This window comes from Elephas maximus, chromosome 20, assembly GCF_024166365.1.
Source record: "Elephas maximus indicus isolate mEleMax1 chromosome 20, mEleMax1 primary haplotype, whole genome shotgun sequence".
Classification (NCBI taxonomy): domain Eukaryota; kingdom Metazoa; phylum Chordata; class Mammalia; order Proboscidea; family Elephantidae; genus Elephas; species Elephas maximus.
The window spans coordinates 32,062,525-32,080,081 of NC_064838.1; the positions used below are offsets into that span (position 1 = coordinate 32,062,525).

Sequence of the window (17,557 nt, forward strand, 5' to 3'; positions counted from 1 at the left end):
AAAGGCCTGGTGATCTCCTCCCATAAAGATTACCAAAACCAAACCCATTGCCTTTGAGTTGATTCTGACTCATATCGACTCTATAGGACAGAGTAGAACTGCCCCATAAGGTTTCCAAGATACGGCCGGTGGATTCGAACTGGCGACTTTTTTGTTCGAAGCTGAGCTTTTAACCACTGTGCCACCAATAAGGGTTACAGCCTGGGAAATCCTATGGGGCAGTTCTACTCTGTCATATAGGGTTGCTATGAATTGGAATCGACTCAACAGCATACAACAACAACAACAACTGCTCCTACTACCAATAGAATTAAAGTTGTGTCTGGAAAATAATATTTATTCCTGAAAGTAGGGGAAAATTAGAGTAAAATATTAAGATATATTGAGAAACAAAATTATTTAAAGTGGAGTCAGGTTGTCTTTAATTAACATCCAGAGTCCATAGGAATCACTTCCCTGTGAGTTTCAGAGACCATTTTTAGGGAACTCATTAAACAATGGGGATAGCGGTTACCATGTCTCTCAGCAGGTCTCCAGACTATCACCCCTGACATGAGAGCTAGAAGGAATCTTGTTTAACGAAAATATGTCTCCTTCATGTCTCCTTCAGGTAGTGCTGGCACCCCAGTAATGTTTAACAAGAATGGGGATGCACCTGGACGTTATGACATCTTTCAGTACCAGACGACAAACACCACCAACCCTGGTTACCGCCTAATTGGACAGTGGACAGACGAGCTTCAGCTCAATGTGAGTTCTACTTGTTTCTCTTCTTCCCTTGTGTGATGAATGAGCAGACTTTTAATTTTTGCAGGTTAGCAAATGTCTGTTGTTTGTATGTTCATGTGCACACACAAGTGAACATGCAATTTGTAACAGGTGTCAATAGGGGTTGATGCCCAGTCATAATATGGCAACCATGGTAGTGATGATGATGATGATGATGGCAGGGATGTATATTGAGTTTGCGCTGGACACTATACTCAGTACTTTCTGTGGATTGCCTCATTTAATCCTGACACCAGTCTTCGGATTAAAAACTTGAGGCTTAGGTTTTTTAAGAAACAAGTTACCAGCTGGCATCTTCATACAATCCTTCTCTTGATGTAACTTTTGTCCCTTCATTCTTCGTTGCTTGCTTTCTTCCTTCCTTATTTGGTGGTGCTTTTCGGTGTAATTTATTTTCAGTGCATTTTAGTGAGTTACTTTGGCTTATGCTGAGGTTATCTAATTGCAGTGTTAGCCATTTCCATATCCTCTTTCTCTAAAATGTGAGCTTGAGTAAGCAGCTAAGTGCTCGTGCAAGCTTATGTCAAAGTCCACCAGCCAAAACCACCAAGAACTCACCTATAGTCAAACACCCAAAACCAGAGCCAAACTTACTGCCCTGGAGTTGATTCTGACTCATAATGACCCCATAGGGTTTCCAAGGCTGTAAATCTTTCTCCCGTGGAGCCACTGGTGGTTTTGAGCCACCAACCTTTTGGTAAGCGGTTGAGCACATTAACCACTGTGCCACCAGGGCTCCTTGTAATCAAACAGCTAGGTTTATTTAACTTGCACCATGAAAGAAAAGCACCTACCCACACAGAACTGTGGGGTGGTAAAGGAGGAATGGCTGAGAATTGCTGGGAGTTATTATAGGCTTTGGGCTTGAGTTGGTGCTTTTAAAGAGGTTTAGGGAAGCAGGGGTTGGTTTGGGGTTGGGTACGCGTAGGAAGTGGAGGCGATTTGGTGATTGTTCATCTTGGTGATTTTTATGTAGAAGACGAGAGAATAAAAGCTAAGCTAGAGTTGTCTCTCTCCTAGGAACAGTAGGCAGTTATATGAACTGGAAGTGTGGGAGGTTTAGTTATTTTTGTGGTTGCAGAGTTTCTTGGTTACTGTTTAGTTTCAGACATGATCACGGAGTGGCCTTGTTTTTGTCTTGTTCAACCACAGTCATGGGGTAGCCTTGTCTGATTATTATCATATTCTATAGAAGCTGTTTATGTTCTGTTTGGAACATGGTTGCCTAGCTGTTACCTGACAGCTCTCAGGGCACTTTTGTTTGTTTGTTTTACTTTCTTAATACGTCATGTTGAAAATTCAATAGGGTACTTCCAATAATTCTAACAGTGCTCTACATTTGAATTATTATTAGTTTAAATAAATATACCAGTCTTCCCAGGTTCATATATGTAACTTAAAATCATAGTATATACAAGCATATACTTTTTTGTTGTCCAGGCAGGGCCCTATCCAGGAAAATTTCTTCTAATGTCTCTTCCAATGCTGGAAGTTATGCCATTAATCTTTATCAGCCTATACCTTAGGAGGCATTTGGCAAATCATTGAGAGTAAGGCTTCTTGGGAGGTGAGTATAAAACCAATGTCCTGGTGGGGTCCTGCTTTGGTCCTGGTTTCTAAGAAGAGATGATTGTGCATACAGGGACGGGTGGAGCCACCACAGGCCAATTTGCCTCATTCTCACTTTGCCCTGGACTGGCTTTGCTTATATCTGTTCTCCTTCACATGATGTCCAACAGCCAGTGGGCTGACGCCATGATTGGGTTCAAAGGATTGTGAGCTGGCATGCTAGAACAGATGGAGTCAGACAGCAGGTTCCAGCCATGCCTGAGATGAATGCTAAGGGCAAAACCAATGAAAAAGCCAAAATAGTCTAACCCAAGGCACACTAAACTTTCAGCCAAGAGGAGAAAATAAAAAAGAAAGAAAGTTTGGAAGGAAGGAAGGAAAGGGAAGCTACATGCAAGAAGTGGAGATAAAAAAGGAATCAAAGCAATGTGACCTGGTTTTAAAAAAAAAAAAAACCTTACCATCAAGTCGATTCCAACTCATAGCCATCCTATAGAACAGAGTAGAACTGTCCCATAGGATTTCCAAGGAGTGACTGCTGGATTTGAACTGCTGACTTTTTGGTTAGCAGCCAGAATCTTAACCACTGTGTCATCAGGGCTCCATGACCTGGTTTGTATACCCAAAATGTGATTTTTATTGGGTGTTGGCTCTGTGATGCAAAGATTAGTCAGCTGGGACTAAAGGAGAGAATCCAGGTCTATTGTATATATGTGAAGTATTCAGGGCTTATTGTAAGACCCAACAGAATAAGCAGGTGTATTACACTCTTCTAGTAAACCCCTCTGCACCAGTGTTGAATTACTGTCATATATAATTTATTTATGCACTTAAAAATTCCCAGCCATCATTTACCAACTTCAGATTACCTAAAGCACCCTATTTTTAAAAACCCACATCAACACTGATTTTATTCTCCTTTGTTTGGTTTGTATCTTATCCTTCCTAAAAATTGTATTTGATTAGCCATTCAACAAGTATTTTTTTAGTGCTGATCATGTGATAAGCACTGTGAGAGGTAATGGGTACACAAAGGAGAACAAAACGAAAGTGGTCCCTGTTTTCACAAAACCGATGATCTAGGAGGAAGTTATGTGGTAAACAAGTAAACAGATACGTATGTGGAAATTCCAGAGTGTGATCGAAGAGAAGATAGGTGAGAGAATAACAGAGGTAGGGATGGACCTATAGGATGAAAAGTAAGTGCTACGATGAGTATAACCAAAGTGGGAGAAGGTAATGAGGAATTCGCCAAGCAGGCCAGAAGGCCGACAAGAAGTTGGTATAGTCAGTAACGGAAAGGGGGGAGGAGTGGTGGGAGGATCAAGTGGAGCAACAAGCAACAGCCATATCATACAGTCTCATGTAGTTCATGCTAAATAAGTTTTAAATTTTATTCTGTGTGAATTTAAAAGCCAATAATAAGGGAGTTCCTGGGTAGTGCAGTGGCTAATGTGTTCAGCTATTAACCGAAAGGTTGGCGTTATGAGTCTACCTAGAGGTGCCTTGGAAGAAAGTCCTGGTGATTTATTTCTGAAAAATCAGCCACTGAAAACCCTTTGAAGCATAGGTCTACTCTGACCTATGGTCGCCATGAATCAGAATCGCCTCCGCAGCAATGGAAAGTATAAAAAAAATAGCCAAAATGAAATGGATATAAATCTGAAGTTCAGAAAATAGTTTTGGGCTACCATTATAAAACTGTAAGTGTTAAATGACTTTTGCAGGAATTAGGGAGAGAGAACAGAAAACAGCAGAGAACACATGATCGTAAAAACTTCATAGAAAATAATACGATTCCATTCCACCTACTCCAGATAGGACTCAAATTAAAATAACCTGTTAATTTGTCTGGAAGGTTGGGCAGACGATATACCTTGAATTTTTATGTTTATTTATGGAAGTAAGACAATGGGTGGGTGCTTGACCTAGTGTTAAGTGGGAACATTTTTGATTCTCCTGCATCATGATGAGAGTGGTGAGTGAGGAACTGTGGACAGGGATGCCTGAGTCCTCATGAGGATACGGTGCCTTACACTTGATATAGCATGAAACTTAAAGGTATCAATAACTGAGCCATGAACAGGGCCATCTTTAGAAGGGAGAGAGACTGGGTTAATTTGCTAGTGTGGCCTCTATATTGGCTTTGATAGGCGACCACCCTATTGGCACCTTTCACAGACTTTTTAGGATATTGTTCATTAGAATTTTAATCATGATCGATCACAGTTGAAAAAGAGAAGAACAGCATAGTGCCCAGAGAGTACCTCGCTCCCTCACTTGAAGATCCAGGGCCGAAGCTCAGCCGTCCTATCCAGTGGTTGGCCCTGCCCGTGATGTTCCGTTTGCTCCAATTAGCCTGACTCAGTGAAAAAGTTCTGTGAGGATGGCCTTTGGGCAAACTTAGTTTTGTTAGTTTGCTTTCTTCTAGTCAGCAGCACAAAGCAAAGCATTTCAAGTACTGTGTGTGCTTCTGCTTATTTACAAAGGCTCAGGGGTACTCTTTCAATTCTCAGTTAGATCATCTATAGCAAATAAAAATTTCAGGAGAGCTGTCTCTGTGGTCAGTAATTGCAGCTGAGTTTCTGAGCTAAGACCTCAGAGTTTTCAAATCTCAGAATCCCAGAGCTGTAGACCAGCCAGTCATCTGGAATCTGGGTGCCGAGCAGTGTGCCTACTGTTATGGGGTATCCTCAAGTACCCTGACTACTGAGTGTGGTAGCTCTGGGCCCTCTCTCCTCTGTTGGCCAGCAGATGACTGCATGATTTGCTAGTATTTGCTAGGTATTTCTGCAAGGACAAGAATTCTGCTGAAGAAAAACACAACTTGCAAAGCAATTTACCCTCCCGGTTGCAGCCCCCATGGGCATAACCCTGATTTATTTTTTTTTCAGGTTTGTATTCTACTATGCAGAAATTCTATAAAACACGCTTCCTGGAAAAGAAGGAGGAGAAGGGAAAATGCAACAATCACACTGATCATCTCCAATGTGTCAGGCATGACGCTTGCTAATGGAGATGCTAGGAAAAGCGAGGGCAGGTCCCTGCACTTCGTATTCAGGGGCACGCTAGGATAAGGCCTCAATAACAGATGAATTGCATTTTAGGGGAGGTGGTGCAAATGCTTAAGCACTTGGCTGCTAACCAAAAGATTGGTGGTTCGAGTCCATCCAGAGGCTTCTCTGAAGAAAGGCCTAGTGATCTACTTTCAAAAAAATCAGCCTTGAAAACTCTCTCTCAAATTCTATTCTGACATACATGGGATCATCATGGGTTAGGACAGAAACTGTTTGTTACCAAAAACTTATATTTGGGCTGTACCTTGCAGAACAAGTGATAGTTTGTCAGATGGACAAGAGAAATAATAATAGTAAGTTTTAGGAAGCATAAAGTAGTGCTATTTAAAAATTATGATAAAGGGATATGTGAGAAAAATGGCAAGAAAAGGAATGTGGATACTTTAAAAAAAGCTAAATTTATGTTGTACGGTAACCTGTCTCCATGCTTATGTGTGATAGAAACAAAGATGATTTTTGTCATTGTCTTTCTTTTATCTGGAATTAATCAATAATTTCAATATGTCCCAAATGTTCATTTTTCAAATATTTGAAATTATTTAAAATGCCAAAATGTTAAAGAGAAGCTGTTCTTAATAGACGACTTCCTCTAGTGAGATTGCACATTCTCTTAAATAGAAGGCTGAGTGAATGAATACAGCTTAACCTTTCCTGGACGAATCAGATTCTCCTTATAGCCCTCAACCATCTACTGGTTAGTCAGATAGTCCAGTGATATTGTCTTCTGAGCTACATGGGGTTATTAGCCTTTTCTCTGACTTAATTTCCTGTTGAATTTACATTTTCCACCTACAGACTGAAAATTCCTTGAAAGTAAACCCATGCCTTAGTCACTATTTTATATACCTGTGAGCACCACACCTGGCACACAGTAGGTATTTGCCTTTTCTGTAATTTATAAAAACATATAATTAATGTGTGATGATTTTAATGGTGGACATAATTTGCAGGCAGCATCCACTTGCCCTCCCTCTGGGAAAAGCGCACAAGTTTCCTTTTTTTAGCTATGGTTTGCGTGGTATAGTTCCCAAATCCAGGGGTGGGACCTAATTCAGCCCCAGCCCATTATTGTGGCCACAGTGATGGAGGTGGGCCCTCAAACTAAACTGTTCAGTCAGGATGGACATCTGAATATCTGCTAAGTCTTCCTGGAAGTGAGTATACCCTGGGGAACATGGGGAGCTGGACACACAGAGGAGCCCTAAAAACCCTTACCTGAAGCCAGGGGCAGATTACACCTATCCCGTAGGCAAGGTAAGCACTGCGTTGACCTTGCGTACCAGATCATCTGTAGTGAACAATTTCACGTGGATTTTACCACATGAAGGGTCAAGGATGTGGTGAAACCTATGTGACATTGTTCACTACAGATTAGTAAGTAAGCAAAAATAAGCCTGTGCTTACCTTGCTTACTATGTCATCCACTGCTGTCAGGGATTGTAAAGTTGAAAAGAGGCTTTGGTTCTGTAGGATGGTACTGTGGGGTTGGTAGAGAGACAGATGGCAACCATACCTAGAAGCAGATTCTTTGACGTGGTGAAAAAAAATGTGAAATTGTTCACTACAGACAATTTGGTAAGCAAGGTAAGCACTGTGCTTACCTTGCCTATTGGATAATCTGCCCCTGCCTGAATCCACTTATAATGATCTCCGAATAGTTCAGTTATCAATAAATTCAGGCAATTTAGGTGAGATACTCTAAACTTACAATCTTACTCACCATAAAAACTTATAATCTTACTCACCATAGCCAAGAAAAATGGGAAAAAAAAAATCTATTTTAGTTTTCATGTGTCCAAATTGGAAAAGAAAAAATGTCAGCTTAATAAGCCAGATTTTTTTTAGATTTCATTAAACTGAGATGATTAAAAATTAATTTCAAAAAATTGTGGTTTTATTAAATATTGAATCTTTCAAATCAGTTAGAATTTTGGCTCCCACAGACACTTAAAGACATAAGAAAAGCAACTGATAGCCAGAATCCCTGTTTTATCAAATTATATTCCCCCAATTTTACATATTTACATATACCTGCCTATAAACTACTAATCAACAATTTCTAAAGGGAAACAGTAAGCAGGTTTTTAAAATCTAAGCACACTCATAATTTACAGTGTATCGTATGGGCTGTGGTGTCAGAGGTAGCCATAATCATAGCAATGTTGCCGAAAGGAAAAAATACATAAGTTGTCAAAGCTAGTACTTCTTCACCCTTAACTTGAAGTCTTCTTTTATTGCTCATCCTAATTAATAGGGCTTCTCTTACAATTTATAGCTAGGAGTAATGACTTTGAAGCTGACCCTGTTGAATGGATTTCATTCTCAACTCCACTGCTTACTAACTCTACAGCAGGATTATAATAGTACCTACTTCACAGGGTTATTGTTAGAATTTGATGTAGTAATACATCTAAAGTACTTAAAACAGTGGCTGTCACATAGTATTTATTCAATAAATGTTAGCCACTAACAACAGTAATAATAACAATTTAATATCCTTAGTTTATCACAAGATTTGTAACTGCTCAAAATGTCAGATTCCAGTGCCAAACTGGATTATTTCTCTGTATCCCCCAGCACCTAGCATAACACATGTTGTTGTTGTTAGTTGCCATTGAATTGATTTTGACTCATGGCAACTCCATGCATGTGGATTAGAACTGCTCCATAGGGTTTTCAAGGTTGTGACCTTTCAAAAGCAGATTGGCAGGCCTGTCTTCTGGAGTGCCTCTGGATGGGTTTGAACTGCTAAACTTTCAGTTCACAGTCGAATGCTTAACCATTTGCCCCACTCAGAGACTCCTGAAGCATGATGCATAGCACGTAGAAATTGCTTGTTAAATATTAAACAGACTGGTAGCTGGGCAGATGGACAAACAGTTCAGTTATATTATAAATTACTTAAGGGCAGGCACTGTGTCATTTTTTTATTTCATATCCCCAGTGCCTGTTGGTACAATGGATGAGACAATCCACCCAGAATTCTCTTCCAGTCAGCAGTTATATGATTCAGGGGTCCGTTCAAGAACTTTGTTTTAAAAATAGCTTACTCAAGTATCTCTAAGTGGTCGGTAACCAAACAAAGCCAAACCGGTTGCCACTGAGTCAATTCTGGCTCATAAGCGACCCTATAGGACAGAGTAGAACTGCCCCGGAGGGTTTCCAAGGAGTGGCTCGTGGATTCGAACTGCCAACCTTTTGGTTAGCTGCCAACCTCCTAACCACTAAAAGCAGTTGGTAGGCTAGTTCAAATTGCCAAAATAGACTTTTGTGGTTTTGAATAATGCAAGCGAGGAGTGGTGAGGATAAAAAGAAATGGTTTTCATTTTGTTTCAGTTGATTTTTATTTTTAGAAACCTACCAGAAGCTATTTGAGGACATGGGATGGAATTACTGTTTTCATAACCTCCCATTTTTTTGCCCAGAAGAGAAGTGATGTATTTGGTTCTTGAGAGAGCAAGTGGCGAAAGAATAGCTGGCCACTTCTGCTTTGATTAAAGTGAATTAATAGTCAAACCCTTGAAGCTGGCTGCACCTGCCACCTGCCTGTCTACCGTTTAACTACGTTAGAGGAAGAGTTGACGCAGCAAACGGTTTAGAATCAGACGGACATGGTTTCTAATCATGGCTCTGCCCAGTTACTAGACCTATTAACGAGGACCGGGAAGGCCTCTCTGAAAAGATGGCGTTTAACCTGAGACTGAGGAGATAAGTTATTTCTATTTGTCAGGATCTCTGACCCTGTAATATTTTACAAAGCAGATTCAAAACAGTAAGTGCTGCTTTCTAATTGTCAGCTGTTTGAGAGAGAGCGCAAACTGAATACAGACAGCAGATGTATTAAAAATGTAGTTCCCACAGCTATGGAGTCGATTCTGACTCACACTGACCCCGTAGGGTTTCCAAGGCTGTAAATCTGTGTGGAAGCAGACTGTGAAGCCACTGGTGGTTTTGAACTGCCAACCTTTCTGTTTGCTGTCAATCTCTTTAACCACGGCGCCTGCAGGGCTCCTTAAAAATGTAATTAAAAAAATTAGTTGCCAATATTTTGAAAATCCAGAAATTCTGAATGAATGGCTATATTTTGGGGTTGTCTATAAGTGATCAGAGGGTCTGGTGGCAATGTGCCCTTATTCCATATAGCAATAGCTGGCTGGATCTAAGCAGCCTCTTCCCACTTTAAACAGGGTGTGTGCTCTCCTGGCCACTCCCCATTGGCTGATACTCAGCTCTGTTGTTGTTGCCATTGAGTCGGCCCCATGCACAACAGAACAAAATGCTGCCCAGTCCTTTGCCATACCCATGATTGGTGGGATCAGACCATTATGTCCCATAAAGTTTTCATTGCCTGAGTTTTGAAAGTTGATCACTATGCCTTTCTTCCTAGTCTGTCTTAGTCTGGAAGCTCCACTGAAACTTGTTCAGCCGGGCTCATGGCAACACACGGGCTTCCACTGACAGATAAGTGGTGGCTGTACATGAGTGCATTGGCCAGGAATCAAACCTGTGTCTCCTGCATAAAACCAAAAAAAAACAAAAACCCAAATCTTTTGCTGTCCACTCAATTTTGACTCATAGTGACTCAAAGGGACAGAGTAGAACTGTCCCATAGGGTTTCCAAGGATCAGCTGGTAGATTTGAACTGCTGACCTTTTGGTTAGCAGCCAAGTACTTAAACACTGTACCATCAGGGCTCTGTCTCCTGCATAGAAGGTGAGAATTCTACCACTGAACTGCCAGTGCCCCCTGATACCCAGCTAACTCTACTCATTTACATAGTCCTCTAACTCCCATAGGCATTCCATTTCATTCACCTAATCTAGACTTAGAACAGGTTCAGAAGCCCCTGGATGGTGTTAACACACTCAGCTGCTAACAAAGGCTTGGAGGTTTGAGTCTACCTGGAAGTACCTTGGAAGAAAGGCCTAATGTACTTCCAAAAAATCAGCCATTGAAAACCCTGTGGAACACGATTCTATTCTTACACTCACGGAGTCACCATGAGTCAGATTTGACTCCACAAGTGAAAAAAAAAGTATAGATTCTTATTTTCACTAATTTTGTTTGACCTTTTTTTTTTTTTTTTGGTCTCTGGAAATTGGCTTAAAAAAACAATAACATATCTATATTATTAATGACCAAAAACTCCTAAGTATGTACTAACACTTTCTTTAAAAGGTCAATGAAAACAGCCTGCCAGAGATGGGTGCTTTAACATAGATAATGCTTTTGTTTGGAGACATATATTTATACATATTCTGAAACATTATTGGACATGAAAGAAACAGAGATTTCCCCTGTTCTGTCAGCACTTCTAGTAATCAATGGGGTATAGCTTCGTTCTTGCTACGAAATGTCTGGAAGATTAATAGTATTTATAATTATCAATATGGTTCCACAAACATGTACATTAGAGAAGCCTAAACCCCCATAAATTCTTGTTTGCGTTATAGGCATTCAAGCAAATCACTTCATGTTTATTAATATACTCCATGTTCTGTGGGGAAATTGTTGAATATCGTTGCTGTCAGCATTGTGGGCTCAGGCAAAATATATACAAAAGAAGAAATAATAAGAAGGATGATTTTAGAGAGCTCAACTATTGTAACAGGAAGTCTCAACATTGTTTAAAACATCAAAATTCTAAAGGGGGTGAAGGTGAGTTTATATACCATCAAATTAACATTTTTGCCTTGGGAAGCAGAAAATTCTAGAATGACCTATACCAAAAAACCAGTTGCCACCAAGATGACTCCAACGCATGGCAACCTCACGTGTGTCAGAGTTGGACTGTGTTTCACAGGGTTTCAATGGCTGATTTTTGGGAAATTTATCCCAGGCCTTTTTTTCTGAGGCCCCGCTGGGTAGACGAGAACCTCCAATTTGTAGGCTAGCAGCAGAGCTGGTTAACCATCTCGCACTACTCAGGGGCTTCAGGGTGTCCTGCATAGATTATGTGAAATGTAAAGTACAGCAATTAGGTTTGACGTTTGGGACAAGTGGAAGATAGTCTTATCAAATCAGAAAATGTCAGAAGGCCCGAGTTGGAGTGTTGCTTTTGCCACTCGTTGCTTAAGCAACCCATTTGACATTCTCTGAACCACAATTCTCTTATGTATTTAAAATAAAATGAAATGAAATACAGTAAAGCAATATAGTTATCTCACAGGAATATTTTGAGAATGAACTGTAATAATTTTTTTCTGATATAAGAAAGCATGTAAGATTTCTGTATTAGTTTTGTATTGCTGCCATAAAAAAAAAAAAAAAAAATTACCACAAACCCAGTGGCTTAACACAACACGAATTCATTATCTAACACTCTTTAGGTCAGAAGTATGATGTGGGATCCATGGAGCTAAAATCAAGCAGGCTGTGTTCTTTTGGAGGCTGTAGGGGAAAATCTGCTTCCTGCTCATTCAGATTCTTGACAGAATTCAGTTCCTTGTGGTCTTAGGACTGAGGTCCCCAATTTCTTGCTGGTTGTTAGCTGAGGGTCATTCTCAGCTTCTAGTGGCACCCTTGGAATGCTCTTTGTCCATCCTCAAAGCCAGCAATGGTGAGTTCCTCTCACACCTCCAGTCCCTCCTGCCTCTTCTTCCATCGTTGCATCTCTTTCACTGATTCTTCTTCCTTTTTGTTCCATATTTAAGGAGAAGCCTCTGGGCGGTGCTAACAGTTAAGTGCTGGGCTACTAATTGAAAGGTTGGCAGTTCGGACCCACTTGTAGGTACTTTAGAAGGAAGGACTGGCGATCTGCTTCTGAAAGGTCACAGCTGTGAAAACCTTATGGAACAGTGCAGTTCGACTCCACACACATAGGAATCAATTAGATGACAACTTTTTTTTTTTTTTTTTTTTTGGTGATTACATTGGACTCACCTAGATAATCTAGGGTAATCTCCATATTTTATGGTCTGTAACCTTAATTCCAAGGAACCTGGGTGGCATAAACTGCTTGCAATTGGCTGCTAACCTAAAGGTTGGCACTTCTAGCCCACCTAGTGGCACTGCAGAAGAAAGGCCTGGCAGACTGCTTCCGTAAAGATTATAGCCAAGAAAGCCCTATGGAGCAGTTCTGCTCTGTAACACACAGGGTCGCTATGACTCAGAATTTACTTTATGGTAATAACAACAACAAACTTCATTCCATCAGTGAAGTCCCTTTTTCTAAGTAACGTAACATATGTACAGGTTCCAGGAACTAGAGCGTGGAGGCATGGACATCTGGAGGGGGAGAGGGACATTATTTTGCCACCACAGTTCTTTACTGTGTTTAATATTTGTTTTTCTGGGAAGTCTATAACATCCATGCTAAATTCCCATTACCTTTTACTAAAGAGTTAATGTAGGTGTGAAAACATGAGACTTATGCAGTTTTGTATACCTAAACATCTTTGGTATCTAATTGAGCTAATCTTTTTGACTGATAAGTATTCTAATCACATCCCTGGAAGAGTCTGAGAAAGGACCCTGAATTAAGTAATAAGCAGACAGAATCGCCCTAGAGCAAAGGGGGCAAGGTTGAAGATTAGCAGAGAGGTAAAGTGATACAAACATAATAGGGCAGTTAGAAGAGGGCAAGGCGAGATTCCCGTAGGCCTTGAACCCTTTCCCACGTTCCTCACAGAGGACATGGCCCAATATGCTGAAACTGTGAGACATCTGGTCACCAGGTGTGACCATTGCCTGAGCCCAGGTCAGAATGATGAACACAGTGTCTTTTTTTCCACTCCCCTCTCTCCTTAATCCCACCTCCTATTAACCGATTTTCTTTTTCACTTGTTCGTAGTATGATAATATTTTGATCATGATAACATATTTCCCAATTCCCGTCCTTCTTGTCAATTCCTTGTATTCCAATTTTGGCTGCAAAATTCTTAGGCATTTTGCTTTCATTGCTTTAGTTCTCTTTAAGTGCCAAAGCAGAAAGGCAGGGAAAAGAAATAGGTGGGTGGTTCCTCAAAAAGCTAAACATAGATTTACCATAAAAAACCAAAAACCAAACCCAGTGCAGTCGAGTGGATTCTGACTCATAACGACCCTATAGGACAGGGTAGAACTTCCCAGTAGAGTTTCCAAGGAGCGCCTGGTGGATTTGAACTGCTGACCTTTTGGTTAGCAGCTGTAGCACTTAACCCCTACGCCACCAGGGTTTCCTAGAATTACTGTATGACCCAGCAATTCCCTTCCTAGGTATATACCCAAGATTATTGAAGGGATATGTCTACCCAAAGCTTGTACATGGATATTCATAGCAATATTATTCACAATAACCAAAAAATAGCAACTACCCAAATCACCATCAACTCTTGAATGGATAAACAAAATACAGTATATCGATACAATGGATTTTTCACCCAGGCACATACAGACACACACACACACACACAGATGTTTTGATACATGCTACAGTGTGGATGAGCCTTGAAAACATTATGGTAAATGAAAGAAGCCAGGTACAAAAGGCTACATGTTGTATGATTCCAGTTATGTGAAATATCCAAAGTTGCCAAATCTATAGAGATAGAGAGTGGATTCGTGGTTGCCAAGAGTTGGGGCAAGGGAGAATGGGCGGCTAATGAGTACCAGGTTTGTGTTTGGAATGATCGAACTGTTCTGAATTACATAGTAGTAATCAATGTACAGGGACATTTGGTGTCTTAGTAGTAGAATCCTCACCTTCCATGCAGGAGACCCGGGTTTGATTCCCAGCCAGTAAACCTCATGCACAGCCACTACCCGCCTGTCGTTGGAGGCTTGCGCGTTGCTATGATGCTGAACAGATTTCAGTGGAACTTCTAGTAAAATGGAGGAAAGCCATGGTGATCGGCTTCCGAAAGTCAGTCAATGAGATCCCGTGGATCACAGCAGTCTGTCCGCACCCGATTACTGGGATGGCACAGGATTCGGGCAGCATTTTGTTCCATTGTGCATGGGATCACCATGAGTCAGGCGCTGACTGACAGCAGCTAACAACAACAATAAATCAATGTACAACATCGAATATACCAAAAACCACTGAATAGTACACTTTTAAAAGATAAACGTTTTGGTACGTGAGCTGTATCTCAATAAAGCTGCGATTTAAAAAGAGAAAACACAGACATAAAAGTCAATTGCTTGTTTTTGAGTTTCAGAATAGACTTTTGAAACATGTTTGAAACTCATGACAGATGATATTTTACAAGAAAGCGTGCTTGAGTTCCAGAAGGGTAGACACTGTGAGTTTAAAAGCTTTGTCCTGAGTGGATCCACAGTGTCAAATACGTTTGATTAACCAGAGCTAGCCAACCTCCCCTCTTCCCTAGTTCAAGCCTGGGACTGAGTATTAATTACGGTTCTCTTGATTTTGAAAAAGACAGAATTGCAGATAGATGTTGGTAGGTATATGAAAAATGCTAGCACCCTGCCCCTCTTACCTAAAAGAATCTGGTTATCCACCTAGCCTTATCCCCATGACACAATAAACCAAAAAAACCAAACCCATTGCCATTGAGTTGATTCCAACTCATAGCAACCCTACAGGATAGAGTAGAACTGCCCTACGGGGTTTCCAAGGAGCAGCTGGTGGATTCAACTGCTAACCTTTTGGTTAGCAGCCATAGCTCTTAACCACTGCACCACCAGGGTTCCATGACCCAATGATCCCCTGAAAATTGGCTTCCTTTCAGGGGAAAAATAAATTACATGTGGGCAATTGGAGGTATGAACTAAATTCCCTGAGACTCAGTTATTCAGCAAAAGAAACACTTAAATAACAATTAGATCAATTAAGCTAATACAGTTACATTTCTTCCACACCAGAGTTTTACAGCCTGAAATTATTATTTGCTAGAAATTCACTCACTGTCTATTATGGTCCTTGCTAGCGACTAAGGAATCTAAAATGAACAAAGCAGAGACGTTGCCCTCAAGGTGCCTCAGTGTAGCTGGGAGGTAGTAATGAGAATAAAAATCAGTGAAGATAGTTTGATGTAAGTACATATAGAGATGGTGGTGGAATGGTAGCAGGGAAGAGACAGTGATTGGTTCCTGCTGGAGCGTGGGGAGATGAAGTCTCACCCTGTAATCTGTTCTGCCCATGCCACTTTTTCTGCCCCGTTACAGTCCCTCTCTGGCCAGTAAATTTAGGGAGGGCTTTTAGCTTTTTTAGCTTTAGTTTCCATCTGTGTGGTTGTTAGTTGCTGCTGAGTTGGCTGCGATTCACGGCAACCTTATAGATAACAGAACGAAACATTGCCCAGTCCTGCACCATCTTCCAGGTATATATATGTTAGAAAATATTCTGGTGTGGTCCACAGGGTTTTCACCGACTTATTTTGGGAAGAATATCTCTAGGTCTTTCTTCCTACTCCATTTTAGTGCTCTGCTGAAACCTGTTTAGCATCAAAGCAACACACAAGCCTCCACCAACAGAAGGTGGCTGCACATGAGGTGCTTTGACTGGGAATCGAACCTGGGCCTCCCACATAGAAGGTGAGAATTCTACCACTGAGCCGTTGTAACGCCCACGCTCTTAACTGCCCATTCTATGTGAGCCACAGGAGCACGTTCAGTGCTCTGAGAGTACCTACAGTATAGAAATCTTTAGCCTACTCAGAGTTTTCCAAATTTTGTTTCGTCCAACGAAACCCCAAACCCTTTGCCACCGAATTGATTCTGACTCATAGCGACCCTACAGGACAGAGTAGAACTGCCCCATAGGGCTTCCAAGGCCGTAATCTTTACAGGAGTCGATTGCCACATCTTCCTTCCCTGGGGTGATTGGTGGATTCGAACCACTGACCTTTGTGTTAGCAGCCTAGCTTATCCACTGTACCACCAGAGCTCTGTTTTGTCTACAGGACTCTTCATTTAAGGAATACCTGTAATAGCCTCTGTGGAACTCCTTCTGGGGGGGACATTGCACTCTTATGTAGCTAAAACCAAAACCCAGTATCTTAGCATTCAAGATTTAATTTACTCCTGGGAATCCCAACAGTGGAAGGCTGGTAAAGGAGACATATTTAAGTCAATATTGCCCTTAAGATTACACTCTAATTATATCTCCTTCTCTATGGGCTAGTGGAAAAAGTATAGGACTTGAAGTTTATAGTTCTGAGTTCCAGTTCTGACTTTGTTACCAACTTTTTGTGGAACCTCTGATGTTGAATTTTCTCATTTATAAAATGATAGAATTGCACCATAAAATCTTTAAGCCTGACCTTGAAAGTTTGAAGGAAGCCATGTCCAATCTAGCACTAGTGTCCCCTGATCTGTGAAAGGAAATGGAGCAATAGAACACCATAGTTAAAGCTTGGGATTGGGTGTGTTGACCACCAGCTCCCTGAAAGTTACCCCACCACCTGTCGATAAAGCAAAGCTGTGTTTATTACTCACTGCACTGAGGGAGACTACCACCTAGTCAGAGTCTCAATAGCATCTCAGGAAGAGGAAGTCAAGGGAGGGTATTTTTAAGATTTAGGGGCCTGGCTTAAGGTACTTCTTTCAAAGCGGGAATAGGGCAAAGTATGTGACATAAAAGTATTATATTAGCAGACAAAGTGAGGACGGTTTTAAAGCATGTCTTTTTGAGTCATTTGATAAGAGGGGTTAGCCCAGTTGAGTGCTCAGTTTCTCCAAAAGGGGCTATTTATCCTAAGGTGTAACCTGTTTTCCTGGGAATCAGGTGAACCATTGGTCAGACAGATGGATTTTCAGGAAGTTCCTGAAACAAACCATAAAATTATTTGCAACATTAACTTCCTGGGAAAGAATTTCGTGGAATAGTAAAGTCATGTTAGCGTGGACAGTTTTAATTCTTGATCCGATTAAGCTGGGTGTGGCAGGCAAGTTTGTCTCAGGAGATAGAGCAAGTCAGAATCTTCTAATCTACAGTTTACCAAGTGTGTGCAGAGGCAGCCCCAAGAAAGTTCTGTGACACCTAGTGAGGACTATTTGGTGGCACCACTTCTAGCCACGTTCAGGGATAACTGTCGGCTCAGAGGTGATAGGCCATCATAAAAAGTCAAACTGGACTGTCCTTTCCACACTCTGCCCCACCTTCAGAACCAAAATAGTGCAACCACAGAGCTGTATGCCACCCCAACCTAGTCCTATTGCTTAAGTAAGCCAGCCCC

General features: G+C 41.1%; 1 protein-coding gene across 2 annotated transcripts in view; it reads left to right on the plus strand.

Moving 5' to 3' along the window:
- Positions 1-17,557, plus strand: part of GRM7 (glutamate metabotropic receptor 7) — a 1,070,009-nt gene that overhangs the window by 788,791 nt on the left and 263,661 nt on the right. For both annotated transcript variants that reach the window (XM_049862738.1, XM_049862739.1), the window contains one exon: positions 611-750. In XM_049862738.1, coding sequence (XP_049718695.1) covers positions 611-750 — 140 coding nt within the window. The remainder of the gene's footprint in view (positions 1-610; positions 751-17,557) is intronic.